This window comes from Strix uralensis, chromosome 15, assembly GCF_047716275.1.
Source record: "Strix uralensis isolate ZFMK-TIS-50842 chromosome 15, bStrUra1, whole genome shotgun sequence".
NCBI classification, from domain to species: domain Eukaryota; kingdom Metazoa; phylum Chordata; class Aves; order Strigiformes; family Strigidae; genus Strix; species Strix uralensis.
The window spans coordinates 10,400,616-10,420,023 of record NC_133986.1 but is presented as its reverse complement, the minus strand read 5'-3'; the positions used below and the strand labels follow the sequence as shown (position 1 = coordinate 10,420,023).

Here is a 19,408-nt window from a genome sequence, read left to right as displayed (position 1 = left end):
TTCTTCATATCTGTAAAAGGAGGAAATACATGATAGACAAGACTTTTTTCAGCATGACCTTCTACCCATCAATGAAAGCAATAAAATTTGAATCTAGTCATGCACACTTCAGATCTTATCAGTTAGCCAGCTATAGGCTACCCCTTCCTGTGCTGAGAGCTGGCCTGTGATGCTGCGCATGGTCAGCTGATCTGGGGAATCTCTTTGGAGGGCTGGAAACAGCAGACCATAATTTCTGATAGCAGGTGGACTTGGGGAAAAAATGAGCATGTTGCTGCTCAAATTTGAGTTGTTCAACAAATGCATGTGCCTGGGATGCCCAGTGCTTTGGCAAGACTTAAAGCAAGGAAGATGTCTGTGGGAAACAGAAGAGCAGCATCTTTCACCTTCTGTCAGATAACCAAAAGAGCCTATTTTTGCCTTAGCACTGACTTCATGCTGCCAGAAGCTCTCTGCAGTGGCTGAAGTTACATCAGGCTCCGCCCTTGCAAAACTATGCGTAATATTTATGTTACAGCATGATGAATATGTTGGGAATTTGCAGTGTGATAAACTTCCCATCTCTCTTGCAGACTAACATATCAAAATCCCCTTTGTGCTGTGAGCATTTCTGCTTTATAGATTTTTAAATTGGGTGGCCATCAGGTCACTGAATTTCTTCCTCCATGTGTCAATCTTTATGTCTCTCTGTATTTTTTACAGGAATCTGAGATGAGAGAGAGCTAAATTCTGATGATCATCTTGACACCATCACTGTCATCTGTATATTGACAGGTAAGTGTGCCAAACTAATTTTGTAGAGAAATCGTTTAAGTTACACGTATTGGTGGGCAAATCTACAGTTACAGCCCAGGACTTCAATTGCGTGTCTTGCTGGATTCTGCTAAGGTGTATTTCAATAAACAGGTGGTCAAAAAGTCTTGAAAAACCAGCTTGATCCCCAGCAAGGAAAATGTTCCTCATCCTGCTTTACAGTGTTGGGTGGATTACGAGAGTGATCTCAGAGCAGAGAAATTTGCAGCTTAACTGTAGCCTGTAGTGAAGACGGCTGGCAGATCTTGTTAAGTTTTATCCTCACGTGTAACAGCTCTCTTCCTCCTCCTACCGAATATACTTTAAATATGAACTAGCAGGTAGACTAATGTTATAACACTTCTTGTATTAGACATGTTAAACCCCCTATTTTTTTCCTAGGAGCAATTTATTAATGAGATCACTGTAAATAAGCAACTGATACTAGATTTGAGTAAAGAATTTCTGAGGGTTTGTACTGTAATGCCCTTGTCATACAGTTAGGTGAGAACTGATGGACTAGTGACTCGGTGTGGAGCCTTTTGTGATATAGCACAAGCATATTCCCATATTCCTTGTATTTTTTTTTTTACCCTATCTGAATGCAGCATTTTCAGTGTTTTCTATTCAAAAAGGCTTCTAGTCTCTACATGTTTATCTCTTTTTTTTTTTTTTTTTTTTTTTAATCTTTTCTATGATTCTTTTAAAAACAATTTTAAAGGTTTTGGTAGTACTCTGGAGGCGACATAGCTTTTTATGCAAAACAATTTCTTAAACTAGAATTATTTTATTGACTTCCAGTTCAATCATTACAAAAGAAATAGAAACTTTAAACTCAGAAAACAAGAAAAACGACAGATTTAAAATCAGGTTTCCTTTGGTAAAGCTTGATACTTTTGTATGATCTGAAAACTAAAAAACTAATTTTCTCTGTGATAAGAGAAACCGAAGGTGCCTTTTCTTGCACTGGCTGCTGCAGTTGTCTGTGTTAATGTCCATTATGAACACAGATCAAAGATAAGATAGTAACTCCTAACAGTGTCTTTGGATGAGCACTGGAAGGAGAGTGAAAATACAGAAATTATGTAAAATGTGTGAGATGGATTGCTATAAAGTGTGTGGTGACACGAAGTGGTATAATTTGGAGCAGTAGTCTGCAGAAATGGAAAAAAGAGAGAAAGATTAAAAAAAAATATGTGCACCTCAAAGGCCAGTGCAACAAAAATTTCTAGCTTATCAGGCATTTGCTGTTTGCTTCTGTGGTAGTACCACTATCAAAGATAAATACTTATGCCAATTAAAAGAGGAAGGTAATGGTACAGAAACAGGTGTGCAAATTTGGATTTTAAGTATTACATTTGACTGTGTTGAGTTGATGTGCATAATTATGTTTTATCATCTGAAATGTTTAAGCGAGTTCACAGTTGTGGTTAGGACCTTTTCAAGAGTCAGGCTGGTCTTTAGTCTATGGTATGACCAAAAGAATCCATCAGAGCCCACGCTGTCACTCCCTGATAAGGGATGTATATATTTGAATTGGATACAGAAGTGCGAAAGTGTGGTTTGTGAAAGGGCATATGTGAAATAATTCTAAGAACAGGGAAATAAACTTAAGTAGCTCAATTTTTAAATTATGTGCTCAGTGGTACTAAGCTGTCTGTGGGAAACAAAAAGGCCTTGTCAGTGTGTGACCGAAGTACCTTTCAGGTAAGTCTGAAGCATAAGGAACAACAGTTACTAGCTTGGATAATGTATAAACACTAAAATATAGTTTAAAATATAGATGTACTTGTGTAAGGCGTTTGCTTACCTTTTCAGTCTTGGTTGTTTTTTTTTTAACGTCATTCTTTCCCATTTACATTCATAGCAGTCCCAGTCACCGCAGATGTGAGAAGCAGACATTCATGACTGAGCACGCTGTGCTGTTCCATAGTGAGAGCCAGCAGTGACAGTGATGTTTGATACAGGCTGTAAACACTCCTCTGTGCTTTATGTGCTTTGAGTAGTTACTGAAATGGAACTTTCATCCCAGTTCTGTGGTTTTCGTAATATTACTATAAGTCTTTGTTGCACATACCAGTCCCTGGGTTTGAGTCTTTAGGTTAGGGTTGAGTTTTTTATTTCTTTTTTTATTACATAATTGTATATATTTAACAGCCTTTATTACAATATACAAAATACTGTAATTATATATTTTATTCTTTTTAATATAGCAAACTGTTCTTTTGTATGTAGTCTTTCTGACTTGCTATGATCTAATGAGTCTTCCCCAGGTTAGAAGGGGATCCAGCGCCAGACCCTGGGTACCTGCGTGGGTTGGGGCAGCCAAGAAGAGATGGTCCAAGGGCCATCCCTGGTCCTCCTGCCACGGCAGCGGTGGTGCAGCTCTGGTGCTTAGTGTGCCTCATAGAGGTGCGGGGGGAGCCTTGCGTGGCAAGAAAAGGTAAACTATAATGATAGGAAATGCAGCTGTCAGGCATGTTAATAGCCACAGGTTTGTGCTGGGAGAGGCCTGTTCTGTTGGGCGGAAAGTTAGGAGACAACCCAAAATCTCATACAAAAACCTGGGGAGGAGCTGGTGGCTCCCTGTGACCTAAGGGAGAAACAGGAGAAGCGTCAAAATTATGAACTAAAAATGATGGTGTATAAGAAAATTAAATTCAGATATGCTTCCAGTACCACGAAAGGGGCAGAAATGGTCACTCTTCCTGTGTGGCTGAAAAAAATATGTGGAGAAGAGGAGTTTAAATTTATTAAGGCCTGGGGAAAACTTTGGAAGTGAGGCAGCTAGTGATGGCAATTGTAAAAAAAAAAAAACAACATAAAAAAACCTGTGAGGCAGATTAAATAAAATCCGTAAAATCTGTGGGAGAACATTAAGCAGACATAAAACCTAATGGCAAATCTCCTTTAATGCTTCTTTCCTTTAAAAGTGTGAATTGAACAAAATATATTTCTAGTTTTATATTAATGCTGAAAAAGAGGGCTTTTCTTGCTCTGTCTCTGCCTCCTTCATTCCTGCAAGTGGCAAAGCAGAGAGTGGGTTCAGTAAATCTCATTAATGGGTATGTCCTGAAGGATTTGGTTCACATGATGGGCTTAATTATTTCCTTCCCTTCACAGCTGCATCACACAGTAAGCAGAGCTGCCTAGACGTTGCTCTTTTATAATGAGGTGCAGGGATAGGTAGCTCTGACAGCATCAACAGAAGTGTTAGGAAATGAGCTTTGCATAGAAATTGTTCAGATTAGCAACACACATGGAAGTATTTGAGCAGCAAAATAGAAGTTAAGCAAAGCGAAGGGTGCGTCTGATAGGGTCACCCTAGCCCTCTCTTTTATAGAAAACTAGGAGTCCTCTCACGCATGGTATTCCTGGGCATCACTTGTCTTCATTCCTAGGGAAACGTGGGCCCATGTGGGTGGCCATCACAAAGGTTTCTTGACTGTGAAACCCCGTATCAGAAGCTGCTTGGTACCTATGGAGCATTTAGTAAGAACTTTTACTAAATAATTTCTTGATGGCAGAAACTGATAGTAGTTTGCCTGGTGTTCAAGAGACTTTTTTATTAGGAATATTTATATATCATGATTCAGTCAAGAATTTTTTTTAAGTGCTTTCATATTTGGTTTGCATATCTTGATTAGACTGTGATAATTTCCATGGCTGGAATCTCCAAAGTATGCTGTCATAAAATTATAAATGGTAATAAATTCACTTAATCAGGTCTTACAAGACTACAATCAACATGAAATCTAGTCAATTAGAAATAAATCTGTTTAAAGTATTTCTGGTTCTGCAACAGCCTCATTTTAGGACTTATATTACCTGTGACTGAATTAGAGACCTACATAAATGAGTAGAAATTACATGTTGTAAAGAAATCACTGTAGGTGATATAAACAAGTCCAGAACTTTTGGTGATGCTGAAGTTTACCTGAATCTCTGTTGTAAAGTATAGATTGGACTGTACAAGTACAAGAAAGGAATATATCATCGATAGCAAGCGTGTATTTGACAGCAAGCACGTATTTGTGTGGTTGAAAAAACTTTATAGATATGAATATATTTTGCAGTGTGTAAATATGTGAGACCATATTGAATGCAAAATGTATGTTTGCTTATATGCCTTTCAGGAAGCTTTGGGGTTATAGAACTAAACCATAATTGTAGGTTAATCTTTTGGTTTTATCTTAACCCTTACAGCTCTATTTAAAGACAAAATACAGATACAAGTGCTGCATTTTGCTGTTGGCCTCAGTAAGACCAAGCTGACCTTACATCCAGCGTGGTTGCTAGTGTTGTTTCTAAGTTTAGTCCTCGTCTTGCCCTTCTTTGTAGGGTCAAATTTCTGTAAATGGTTTGGTCACGGCTTTGTTACATGCTTCAATACGAGGGCAAAATGACCCTACCTCTGTCTCTGACCCGGAGGAGGCGATGGAACGTGGTTTTGTCAAGTTTGCAGATGTCACCGAACTGAGGGGACAGGGCTGCCATCCCTCGGGACTGAAGCAGGCAGGGGAAATGGGCTGGCAGGAGCCATGTGAAATTCAGCGAGGACAAATACTGTCCTGCACCCGTGAAGGCAGAACCCCTGCAGCAGTGCAGGTGGGGACTGGCAGGCAGGGGAGCAGCTCTGAGGAGAGGGATGGGGGTGGCCAGGTGGCCAGCGAGCTGGGCACGGGCCAGCAGTGTGCCTGGCAGGAACAGCAGCTGACAGCAACCTGGGCTGTCCTGGCAAGCTGCAGAGCCACCAGATTGAGAAAAGTGATTATACCACTTGACTTGGCACTTGGTAGACTGCATCTTGAGTGCTGTGTCTGGTTTTGGACCCCCACATAATACAGGAAAGATGTTGACACAGTGGAGCACGTTCTGTGGAGGGCCACCGAGAAGGTGGAGACTGGAGTCCTTGTCCTGCAAGGAGAAGCTGAGGGACAGGGGCTTGCTTGGCCTGGAGGAGAGATGGCTTCAGGGAGCATCAGCTGGCCCAGACCTGCAGGAGGATACTGAGACGACAGAGCCAGCCTCTGTGCAGCAGTGCATGGCAGAAGGATGAGAGACAACAGTCAGAAGTTGAAACAGGAGAAGTTCAGACCGGGTATGAGGAAAATCTTTTTCCCCATGAGGACAGTCGGGCAGAGGTTGCTCAGAAAGGTTGCGTAGTCTCTGCCCTTGGAGGTTTTCAAGACTGAGCTGGATAAATGCCTGAGCAGCCTAGGCAGATCTCATCGCTGGACCTGCTCTGAGCAGGAGGCTGAACTAAAGGCCTCTGGAGACCCTTCTGACCCAGATGACTCTGATTCTCCAACTCTAAGGCACAACAAAGAATCCATGACATTGTGCTCATGGGAGCTGGTATTTGTATGATTCTGCATTAGAGAGGGGGATACTTCAGAAAAATAGTACTGTTGGTACTCTAAACTCTGTCTCTAAATTAGAAGTACTGTAAGCAGTTATCCCAGGGTGATTTAGCATGCTATTTACTTTTAATGTTACATTTCAAACTACACCTGGCATTTAAGTAATGAAAGTGCAAAGAGTTTGTTATGAATCTTTCTGTATTTTCAAACATTAGTATTCTTTATATTTTTTGTTTCCCTGCTTCTGCATAATAGCCATAAACATGTATCTTACTCTGTTTTCTTCTTGCCTCAGAAGTGATCTTTTATTTCTTGAGCTGTTTACTGAAGGTAATAATTGAGTGTTGGTAGTCGGTGAGGAAAACTGGTTCTTTTCATCAGTTTTATTGTGTCTTGATTGCCTAAATTTTGACTACATATAATTTGGTAAAAATGAGTTTCTTAGCTTTACAAAGAGTTGAATCAAAATCTCAAAGGCCAAGAGAATAATTTATTTCAGTTCTTCTATAGAATCACTGTGCTGCCTGGGTCATCTTGGCAGATCACTTAACCTTTCTGAGCCCACAGATATTTTTCCCCAGTCTGCCGTCACCATCATTGTTATGTACACACTCCTAAAGAACGTCCTTAATTGTGCCATGAGCACAGGTTTGCTTGCACAGGCTGGAGTATAAATTAAAGCCCAAGATATGCTTACCTTGCGTTGGAAAATAAGTAGACAAGATGCAGATAAGATCAGCAGAGTTCCTTTTTCAATATTTCATCTGAAAAAAAATCAGGTAAGTTTTTCTGCAATTAGGATAAGAGAAGCCTGGAGACCATCTGTCACTGGGAAGCAAAGATATTTGCTGCAGACATACGCAGATGGGCGCAGAGATAGTGAGGACACAACACGTGGCTTTGCTTACACTGGAGTTTGGCTAAACCAAGGGCTGGTCACCTGCCCTAGTTCTTCTACAGTGTGCAAATCCTTTCTGGGTCACCATTTATTTGTTGCTTTCCTCTTGAATAAGAAAAGAAATTAAGTGTATGAAGGCCAGGTAGTTCCTTCTGCCTTTTCTTCCCTCCTCTCTATATAAGATGGTTTTGTGGTCCTAACTGAGGCCAGGGCTTGTGCCTGCTCAGCTATTCAGAAATTAAGGCAGCAACTGAACTAGATGTTTATTCATCTCATGTATTTGCTAATATACTTATCAACGTGAAAAATAATGGTCACAACTTGACCTATGTTTGTACGACTGCTCCTGATCAGAGATTTCTGGACCCTTGTATTAGTAATTCAAATGAAACCTAACTACAAATGAAGCTGAGCAATGAAACTGGTCTCTGCATTTGACAGCTTGCAAACTGCTCTATTTAAGCAGATCTATATATGGAAAAATTCTATTTTGTGGAGAATTTCTGTATTTCAAAGCCTGATTTCTTTGAGCTTTGGAACAGAACTCCCTTATTTTGGCGTCCTCCCTAGAGCATTGCACTGGAGTGGCATAACTTGGAAATCTCCAACTATAAGGCACTTTGGCAGGGGACTGCCCCAGATTTGCAGACCTGGAGAGTCTGAGATCTGTGTCCCCAAATCCCACCCAGCTGAAGACGCTGGGTACCCGGTGTCCTCTATAGACTTCAAGGGGTGTTTCCTACTGAGTTGAAATAAAAATTAATTTGTTGAAACTAAACAAGAAAAAAATTCCAACACACACAACAAGAACGAGTAATTGAATTTTTTTCAACCAACTCTTGGACAAAGATAACTCATTGTTTTATAAGAAAAATAGAGCATCTATTTGAAGTGTTGCTTTTTAAACTGGCATATTACTTCTTTGATTAAAGTAATGCAAAAAAAGAGACTATTTTTGGCAACACAGCAAATAAATTAATATAGTAGCCCCCATCAGCATCGCATCTGAAGAAACTCCAGATTAAACTTTATAGCAAATTCTAAATGCTAACCCATATGTAAGGAGAAGAGGGAATCTGCTTTATCTACTCTCAGGACCTAATCTCCATAACAAGACAGTAACAGTGCTTCTCTGTTAACATTTAATTATGTTTCAATTATCACAAAAACGTTTTCTTTATGGATAAAGAGGAAAAAGGTTGACAAGCATAAAATGCAAATTAACAAGCAACTAAACTGCTTTGTCCATCAGGGAGATGAACCTGAGGTAAATATGTTCAACAAGCTTTGAAATTTTTTCAAATTCCTGTTGTAAATATTTTTAAATTCTCTTATGTCCTTTCCCTCCCAGCATACTATAATCTTTTTGATATTTACATAGTCAAGTGCAAGCAGAGGCTGGAAACAGAAAGGCTAGAAGATAAAATTCCTTGCCCTACATGCTTCTGTTTTGTAAGGAAAATTTCTGGAGAAACCAAAATGACCATTCTATTCATCTTTTATAAATAGGACTTTTTAAAATTAGGTGTAATGCCTCTATATCGAACAATTCATAGCTAGTTACGCACATCTTGTTTCAGATAACTGAAGGGGAATTTTTATTTTTTTACATTGCTGAAATTTACAACTTGAAATCTCCAGTTACTATATGCAAATATGCTTCATGACAGTAAATATTTATAAGTTGTTCTTTGGACTGGGGACAGAGTCAGTGTAACAGCTGAATCCATAGCACATCTTCCTGTGATAGCTGAAAAGCTGTCATGTTATGAAGTGCATTACTGGATCCAGAACTGGATAAACTTTTCAGTGTTTCATGTTGGCTTTTCATACCCTGGCTGTTGTTTTGCTCATGAATACAACATGCAGGGTCAAGTCTTGTTGGAGGTATTCCTAAAGTAATTCTGTTGACTGCAGTGGGATTACATACACGATTGATATGCAAGATATAAAATTGCTTAAAAAGGATCTCAGAAGGTTAATCTATGGATTTTTGCTCCTAGCCAGATTAACCATATAAAGATTATGACAGATTCAATGCTACTTGCTTAGAAAGGGGTATTTATTTGAATTTATGAGTCTGAAAAGACACATCTCAGATTTGGGATGCTTGGTGCATTTTCTTAAAAGATTTTGTTGTTTTTCATCATATTTGAATTAGTTATTTAGTTGCTACTTATTTAGCTTCTTTTGCTTAACATCTCCTTAAAGTGTTTTAGAATGCTGGATTAATACATCCTGAACAGATGAATTTTCAAATTGAAAGTTGTTTTTACAAGTAAGTGTATGCAATGGCTGTGGGATCCAGTCTCTTAATACTTCAAAGTGCATTATGATTTTGTCCTAGGTAAACTATAGAATCCATTGCAAGCAATATTTAAAGAATGACTTGAGTACTGTTGTTTGTTAGGCTAGCTATTTGAAAATGGAAATTCTAATAAACATACAAAACTAGAGGCCATATTAAAAACAACTACAGAAATGAAGAGAGCCTAGAAGCTACCTGCCTTGGGGCTTGTGGGACTGGCCTTGTCGGGAAGAGTGACCTTTATTTAAAGGTTAGACAGAATTGCACTGGAAACCTTGCAGGTGCTTAAAAGAAGGCACTTAAGATAGTATATTGCCAGTGGGAGTTGGCCTTTACTGTAAACTTCACTGTGGTTAACATTTATAAATACTTGCTGTGTTTCCCCTAGCAATATGTTTGAATTTTTTTTTATATAAAAAGACTTTAACCATTTTAACCAACCTGACTGTGCTGCTCTGTGCTAAATCTTTGCACCTGGTTCTCTTGTCTTCCAGCAGGTTCTGTTTTCTCATGTCAAACGTTGACTGTTTTTCTGTTTTCTCATGTTGAATTTCTACTTCAAATGTTTTTAAGCTTTTTCTACATCTGCTGCTCTACCTTGCTCATTCAGTACAGTAAGTTGCTCGTCTCCTGTATTCTTTGTATCTATCCTTTCCCAAAAGCTCTCTTTGCATCTGCCTGATTGAACTTCAGCCTTTCCATGAAGATACCATGACCGGCTGAATAGTTTACAAGGAAAATAAATACTAAGTAGAACAGAGGACAAACGAGAATTTTAGCATCCAAAGCTATTTGGAAACTGAAGAAACATTTAGAAAACGGCCCTGTATTTGCAGAAGTACGTTGCAGGTGTAGATTTTATGTGTGCGCAGGAGCGCTAATGGTGAGGTACATCTGTTTAAAAAAAAAAAAGGTAAAAAAAATCACATTCTTACAGTCTGATCTTAAGACCCACTTTAATCATATGATGTTGGTATTTAAGACTCTAAATACCAGAAGTTAATGGGGCTTAGCGTCTTCTTGGCAAGTCTGTGCTGTGCAAATATACTTGAACAAGGGATAACAAGCCTCCTCAGAAAAAAAGGAGCAGGTTGAACAATTACTTCATTCAATTTTCTTCCTCTTTTTTCCTTAAAAAAAGGGAAAAAAGTGTCACTTGAGCCCTTTTTCAAAACAATTTGTCACCTGTGCAGGTCACCTAGCAAAGAAATCAAGAACTGCATAAATCTGCCCTTAAGCAGAGCAATAGGAAGAATCTTCTGGTGGTGCTGGTGAGAACAAGTGGATATGACCATTGATTTTCAATAATGATTTCAAATCAATATTTAAGTTTTAAAGTAAGAGGTGCCACGCTGAGAAGACCTTCAGAGAAAAGTAAAGGAGGAATTTAACTTGGCATTCTGGTACATTAATACTTACGCCTCAGCACACATCTTCTAAAATATTTATTTGGGTGTTTCAGTTATTTATCAGAGAGATCAAAAATGCATTACTTGACAGTGTAACCAAAGTGAATTTAAGTGAAGGACTGGTGGATAGGGAATAAAATCATAATTATAGGGGTTGTGAACAGCAAAATAGTGTATGGTTAAATTTGTTTAGGTAGTTACCATGGTGGGGGGTTTCTTTGAATAACGTGCAGGTGATTTGGTTTTCTACCAGTTTCTTCCACAGAGTGGAGGTGCTTTAGAGGACTCAAGAATCAGTTACCCCATTTTACAGAGGCAGATCAAGGGAACTGCAGGATAACAGATTAACTTTCTTAGAGCCTTCATACGTGTCATCGTTATTTATTTTTCAGTCTCTGAAATGACATCTTTCCTTAGCTAAATAAATCAGACCAGGAGGTGTTCCTTTGCCCTGAGGCCACATGGCATGAAGTGGACCTTGCTGTCCCTTGGATATCTTCTGAGCTTCTGAGCCCCAAGAAAGTATTTTTTGTGATTTCGCCTTTCTAAGTCAGTGTCTGCAATAGCACATGGGCTGCGTTGTAGTGCAGCGGGGAGACATTTCAGTAGCCTGAAAGCCAGCAGAGATGGGAAAGGGCTGAGCCTCATGGCACCTCATCTGCATGTGAGGGGCATTGCCCGGCACTGGCCAAGGGAGCCCACGTTGGGGCACCCAGAAGGAGCAGTGCTTCATTTTGCTGCCTGGCCACTGTTTTTCGTAACAGGATAAAGATAACGTTGGAGACTGTGCTAGCCCTTTTGCAGAAGGTCCCCAGGACTAGAGCCCGACCAGCAGCACACCTTCGTGTTGTGTTGCATCAACACCAAATGTGCCTCCTCGTCTGGTGGGCCTGGGAGAACAGGGGGAGCTCCAAGTGCCTCGTCTTCCCTGAGATTTTGCCGTGGGCTGGTTAGCACTCCTTGCGCACATTTTTCTTCTTGTAGATGTATTCTTTTAGGTTTTGCATTTGCCTGGATGAATTTTGTATCAGTGAGCTTCAGTCAGCTGTCCTGTTCGGAGTTACGGTATTTTGGTACTACTAATCAACAGATTTTCACCAGAGTTAATCAGCTGGCTGTATTTATGTAGATTTCTTTCTTTCTGTCACTTAGGCAGTGATGCCTCAGATTCACTTTATGCTGGCAAGCATTAATACTGCCTTTGGAAAAAGTGGTTCTGCCCTTTTCTTGCCCTGGCTGTTTGCTTCTGGCCCTCTGCCATCTTCCTCCTGCTGCTTATGCAAACATTTGCATAGTTCAGAGACGTGATGGATGCTGAAGCTAACCTCCCAAAACAAAAAAAGCTGCTGTTTAACCTGGATCGATGCTTTGTTCTGCTTCAAGCGAGGGATGGTGGATTGCTTCTTCAGGAGGCAATGCCAGTTATTGCCAGCTTTAGGAGTGCAAAGTGGAGATTGAACCCATCAAATTGCAAATCGCCTATCGAAGTCGGTCTTCAGTTCAGATTTTCTTCTGTGCGACCTTCTCTGCAGAACTGTGGAGAGGTGTGAAATGCATGGCGCGTTGGGATTGCACCCCCCATCTTCAGTTCTGTCTGAAATGCATTTTTGTTTTAATATTAATATAATTAGAAAAGGCAATGTGTGATCTTCTCCAGAATTTTAATTTAGTAACTTGGCGAGCTGGTTCTTGAGCTGATATATATAATCCTGAATAAAGCCGCAGAATCCAAGTGTTAGGAGCTCTGGCAGGTTTCACACAGACGGAAATCCCTTTCCTGAATAGTTTTTTTTCAGAGTTAATTATTAAATACCTCTTTCTAGCAGTTGCTGTTTTTCTAGCAGCAAACTTTTCTCACAGTCTGGTTAATGGCATTACTCAACCCGTAACAATGCCAGCTCTGTATCTGAGATATTCCCACAGGTACATTTTTAACTCGTCTGACAATAGCAGTCTAGAGAACTTCTCCCTGCAGGCAACAGGACTGTTATTGTGCAAATGAATGTTTATATAAAAATAGATTGTTCTTATCATGACACGGAGCAAGTGACCCTTGAATTTGAAACCTTGCTCTGAGATGTAGCCTTGTTGGCCTTGGATGAGATGTTTGATGTGTGTGCCTCAGCTGTATTTTAGAGAGAGGAGAACTAATAACTATTGTGGTTAAACCGAAGCAGCCACTCGTCACCAAAATCAGGAACGAACCTCTTAACACCAACGTAGCATTAAGAAGCAGGCATTTCTTTATTCGGTGCTGGGTGCATGGGGGATCATTCCTCCTAACATGCACACATCAAAACAAAAGTTCATTCTTTATATATGTTAAAGACATGAATATTCATACATTTTGCAAAAAGTCTCTGCCTTTCCACATACCTATTACATTTACATAATGCTGGCATTGCAAAACTATGCTATGCATGTGCAGGGGTCTTGGGTGGTTGTCGGTGGTTGTTTGGGGAGTTAGCTCCCTATTCCTTTTTCCCTTTTGTGGTCATGAGTCTTTTGAGGACAATTTCTTCTCTTTGGATGTTTCCCAATTCTGTTTTTCGGCCAAACTGTTCTTTCTTATCCACCTTGTTTGAGCAATTCTGCCAGGATGTATCTATTCTCAAGGTTAGAGTATCTTCTCTGTACGCTTTAATCACTCAGGCCTTGTTAAATTCAAAGTATTTTGTTTAGTGAAAGAATTTCTCAACAGTGTGAGGCCTTAGCCTACGTTCACATGGTAACAAAACCAAAGTCTCACAGTCGGGGAAGGAAGGATCACATCCTTTAATGTCCTTTATTGTGATTTCCCTACCAGAAGTTAGCCGTGGTGTTAGGGATGCGTTTCCTTCTGTCTTGCCATATGTTAATCTTGCCTACCACAGAAGCCTGGGGGGAGCCTTCGCCGCAGCTGCAGTAGCGTCTGGCTCCCGCCGGAGAAACTCTTGCAGTGGCGGTAGCTGGAGAAGCCCCGCAGAGCAGCGGGATCTCTGTGCACATAGCTGTTTGCTTTTGGTGGTTGTCAGGTATATAGTGACCGCTGAGTTTGCTCCAGGCAAGCTGAACACACACACCTGTACTCGCCATATTTGCTGGTGTAGGATATGATAGGGAGGGGACTTTATATGGGACAGATCTTTTAAAATAGGTTTTTGTGTGTGTATATATCATTATGTTCTGTATTTACTGATATGAAACTAGATAGGAAGGTTTATCACTTTGCAGGATCAACAAAATTGCACAGAGCCATAATTAAGTTGAAGATTTTAAAACATGATTTTTGTATCGGGAAGTGTGTTGTGTATCTTATAATACCTCTATGTTTAATGAAGATACCCTGTCCAATGTCTGTCCCTATCAATGATATTTTAAACCCTTTAGTTAATAAAAAGTTTATAAATATTTAAGATAGTTAAAAATAAATTTAAACATACATATTTAATAAATTCTTTTCATATGTTTAACAACTGTAAGTCTCCAAAAAATAGATCAGGCTGTCACTGCTCTTGCTTTTTTCCCTGCCGTGTCAGTTTGCATTCACTGGAGCACACCATTCAGATAGAGAGCGAGTGAGCTCTGGGAGCTGAATTTCTTGCCTTTTGATAACTTATGCACTGTTTTAATTCCAGTCTTTTATAATGTGCTCTTAGCCTTTTTCCTTTTTTTTTTTTTTTAAAGAAAAAGGCAGTTAGATGATCATGCTACTTGCCCATGTTTGGTTTTTTTTAATTTATTCATATGCTGTTTCAAACTCTTCTTAATGGTGGGATGGCACCAAATAGCAGAATAAGAAATTCCTGCAGATTTTGTGAAAGTTGCTGACTGGATAGAAAAAAAAATATCATAAAGTAGCATCTGTGAGGGGAAGGCAGCAATCTGAGCTCTACTTTTTTCATCTGGCCTGTTGGCCTGACAAACATAACCCGGCAATAGCCATAGAGGCAGAGTAAACGTCCCAGTGCTCCCACAGAGCTAAAGGGCAAGGTGCTGAGGGAAAAGTGCAATAATAAGGGTAAGCATATAGCCGTCCTTTTATTCTTTATTCTTCCAGCTGTTTTATGGCCTTCCTGTGTCAGAAGTGGTGTTTGACCAGCCGGAGCTTGTGCTTTCTTTGTTCAGCTGGTGGTTAGGGGATGTTGCAGGTGCCAGGGCAGGAGAGCGCCCACAGCTGGGACACGTGGGGAGCTCAAGGTACAGGAGTCAAAAATGGAGACAGAGGACGTGAGGTGGAGCAAAGACTGTTGTGGTGGTAGTTTCCATTGTGAGTTTACTTCCAAGATCTTTGGAAATCTGTTTTTATTTGTTTACAGAGAAATTTTTCTTCACTCAGCACTTCTCTGTACTGAAAGCGGCCACTGCTGTATCACGTTGCTATAAAATATGATCAGCTTAACTGTAGGAAGTGTACTATCTGTTGCCTTTTTAAGAAAATGAAAGAAGGCATCCCAGACAATCATGTCAGCAAAACCTAATCTATATTTTAGCTGTATAACATCCTTTTGAACCAATGGATTGCCAGCAGGGAATTAGGGACCTGAGATGCTATATTTTCTACTGCTGTACAAGCCTAGTTAAGCCAGGCAACCTGCCTTACTTTTCCTGAAGTGATAGTTTTGGTTGTGGAAAAGTCTTTGGAATATCACTAGGACAAAACTGAAACAGTTCCTAAAAGGTAACAACTTCCCCATGGGAGCTGTGGTAGCGAGTATCTCCAGTTAATGAATTGTGGTATCTTCCATTTCCATGCAACTTAAGGGCCAAACAGTGAAATTGCCCTAAGGAGTCTGTAGATTTAGGGAGACATGCTTGACCTCTGCTCCCTAGCAGGACCTGCCCTACACTGGGACCTGTACTGATTCAGTTTCTTTAGTGTTTAGATTGTCTTGTGTAAAAAAGGGCATTTAAGTGATCTGCTTCTTCATAGCACTGGTGGGGAATAGGTTCTGTTCTTTTTGCCACTGTAGGTACAGTATTTCATTATCCTTTCCATAGTTATTGTGTTTGTTTTTTCTTAAATCTGTATTCCAGAAAACTAGGTGACTTGTGTCTTGTTGATGCATCTCCAAGGAGTTCTTTGTCCCATTATTTATTAAACTTAAGTGCTTGATACCTGTGAGTTGGTTCTTCAGCTAGTGATTTCCCTTTGTTATTCCATAATGAGATATTTCTCAGTAGGTTTTGCATGAAAATTCACTTGCCAAAACCTTGGGAAGTGTTTTTCCTAATTCAGCTCTTTATTTGTATGCTGTATAATTGCAGTTTACTACTCTCTGTCAAGTCCATTGCCCTGGAATATATTGCACTCTCAGATGGCTTTAGGGAGAGACAAACCACGTGATGGTCTTAATACCTTCTTCCTTGCACTCGCTAGCCTATACCTCTTATGCCCTTAAATACTCTGTATTGACCTACTGTATTTGGGCTTCGTGTGATTTAGCATTGGTAGATAAATAAGGAAGCCATTGAAATGTTTATGCTTTTTATTGACTTAAGGTACTTTGGAGAGCAGCATTAATCTACAGTTCAGTGAAGCAGTAAGAAAATGAAATACTCCCTCAAGAGTTTTCTTTTGTAAATAGAGCCTTGCATTAAGCTGCTGGGATCTGGCATGTTTTCAGATTTTTGAATGCACTGGTTTTGTCTTCATTAGTAATTATAGCTGAGGGTAATAATGCTGGAATTGTCCTTCATCGGAAATAACAATAAGACTTGATGATGTGGGTATGTGGTGTGCTTTGGAAATGCTTGGCCTTGACCTCAAGCTTTAGGCTTGCTTTGCCGCTGCCTGTCCTCTGGTGTAAACGCTGGCTCCAACATATGGTCACCTTAAAATGCTAAATTAGAGCGGCAGCCTTTTATGCCTGCTTTGTAATCATTGTGGTATAAATGACTGGACAACGAAGAGGAATGAATAATCTGGTTGTGATATTTAGTTGGCTCAAACTAAATCATGAAACACAGTGGTAAAAAATGTTCTCTTAGTCCATGCTGTTGTTTGTCTGTTTAATTTGGGGGATCTGATTGTGGGACCATTATAGAAAACATATATTTGGATATCACAGTACAGTCACCTGGTATATGAGTGACCTTGGTAAAGTCAGTTCACCCTTCTGTGCTTTACTTCTGCTTTAATGTCTTTTTTTAAAATGTACGCTGAAAGTGGAATTGGTTGGTTTGTGTTTTTTTTTTTTTCTTCTCACTGATTTTTTTTTTATTTAAAAGCAGAGTTGTTGTCTTGGGAGGTTTCTCATGGAAAATGTGAAAAATTATGTTTTTCCTGGCCTTTGCAAACTGAAAAAGTGTATGATTACAAAGCACTGCAAAGTTTATGGTGGTGTTTTTAGTTTTTTCCATTATAAATTTTTTTCCCCATTTTTCCATAGGATAATAATTTTCATTTTCTGGAGAAGCTTTTTGTTGGTGGGACAAAAAAGTGTTTTGCTGCTGTAGTTGGAAAAACCCAGAAGGAAAATGTTCTGCTGTTCTTATTCTGAGACCTCTGAATACAAATGTCCTTACTTTGGAAAAAACATTACTTTAATTTTAGCCTAATCTATACCACAGATTAAAAATGTTTTTAAAATCTGTATTTGAGGATTTACAATAGAAAGTTGTTGGTAATGTGGATAGTGAAGGGTGTTGTATGAGCTACAAACCACAAAGCAGTGTCTGCATCTGACTGGCACCCTGTAGTATTTAATTTTTTGATTGATACTGCTATTTGAAAATACTGTTTTTTATTATTACCTGTACAGTTCCTCAACATACAGGATGATGTTAGTTTAGCACCTGTATTAATTTCCTGAAATGTCTGGGAGAAGTAAGCTTCAGAGCCAGATCTAGTTTTAAGTACAGTTTACAACAGTGCTATTTAGCAGAAAACCTGGTAATTATGCTGGGTTTTTTGGGATCCTTTGGGAGGTTAGCTGTGCCTGGGAAGAAGGGTCATCTACCATCTTATTCCTCTTTTTTTCCTTCTCCTGTTTTTCTTTCTCTTCTGTAATAAATTGGTAGCCAGATTGACTTCCATTACACTCTGCCTACCCACATAAATTACAGGAGGAAATAAAAAGAGGATAGAACACAAACCTTCATTGTTAAATGCATGATGCATGTTACTTCCAAGAAAACAAAACTTGTGGCTGATTCATTTTTAAGACTTTAACAATACAACTTATCTTTTTCTCCTTTGTATTGGCAGGATTAAAAACTTGAACATGCCTCGTAGCCCAACGTCAAGTGAAGATGAAATGGCACAAAGCTTTTCCGACTATTCTGTTGAATCTGAATCAGACAGTTCCAAAGAAGAAACTATTTATGACACAATTAGAGCAACTGCAGAAAAGCCAAGCAGCAGAATGGAAGACAGTCAGAGCAACACATTAGTGATTCGAATTATAATACCTGATCTGCAGCAAACGGTAAGGCATATTGCATTACAATTTAAAAAAAAGAAGTAAAATTAAATTATTAGCTTTGCTGGCTTCAGTCTGCAGTAGATCTGTTCTTATAATTCTTTGACACACTACAGGCAAAATTTATGTGTGTTTTCTTTTAATGTCTACATTTTGTACCCCAGTGGTATATCTGACTGATTGCCTAAACTAAAGGCACCATCCCATCCAAGAGAGTGTATTTAGTATGCTAACTTGATGAAAACTATGATCATAAAGCAGAATAGCTGTCTGATCTGTGTTCAGAGGCATTTGTGTAGAAAGAAAGAGAATTATGAATCTAAAATCTCATCAGAAGATGAGGGTTGAACCCCAGAATCACCTCTTATCTCTATGAAAGCCTCATACATATATAGCTCCACTCTCTTCTCTAGTTTCTCTTTTCATGAGATAGTTTGTGATTGACACTAGACTGGGGTCCAGCACAAGGTCATCAAATTCTCTCTCTCTCTCTTTACCATATTTGTTGCCTTTCTCTGTCATCCTCCCACAAAAAGATATCCTTGTTAGATAGCTGGTGGCTTTCTGAACATAAAGATGAGGAAAGAAAATCACAAATAAATCTTTCCTTCCTCCTTTGCTGCTCTGCCTTTACTACCTGGTGTTTCTCAAACTTCCACCCAGACAAATCGGCACACTCACTTCGGAGGAGGAATAACACATGGCATCAAACTGATCCACAGTTTTTACAATGACATGAAATTGCTATTTTATTCTCTCCCACCTCCTCACCACTTACACTGGAAAAGCATCAGATGGAATAAATGAACCTTTTCTAATTTTCCTAGAGGAGTCATTTGCAAGCTGACTTGTGGATCTATGGCTAAATTCCACAGCCCTAATTCTACTGGATGAAAATAGGGTCTTTTCAACAATAGATTTAATCCCTCTCATTTTACAGAAAGAATTGAACAGTCTTTTCATTTGTTAAAAACGTCTGATTGAGTAAATGAGAATAAAAGTTATTTTTTTTTTAATTTAAAGAAAATCTTGAACATTCCTTACATATTAGAAATCTACAGCCCAAATTCCTCAACTCTTTCTCACAAGGAACTATTAAGTTGTGTTTCCTTTATGGTTGAATGTGTAAAATTCAATGTCTGGAAGGTTAGGAGCATAAAGTTGAAAAAGTTTGCTGTTGTAACTTTGCAAATAAATGAATCATTGTCCTCCACAAGTGCTACGATAAGAATAAC

At 39.2% G+C, this 19,408-nt stretch overlaps 1 protein-coding gene across 1 annotated transcript in view; it reads left to right on the top strand.

The window, feature by feature from the left end:
- The first annotated feature begins 729 nt into the window (after window positions 1-729).
- Window positions 730-19,408, top strand: part of SHANK2 (SH3 and multiple ankyrin repeat domains 2) — a 338,478-nt gene continuing 319,799 nt past the window's right edge. The window contains exons 1-2 of the mRNA XM_074884646.1: window positions 730-774; window positions 17,960-18,179. Coding sequence (XP_074740747.1) covers window positions 17,976-18,179 — 204 coding nt within the window. The 5' untranslated portion in view covers window positions 730-774; window positions 17,960-17,975. The remainder of the gene's footprint in view (window positions 775-17,959; window positions 18,180-19,408) is intronic.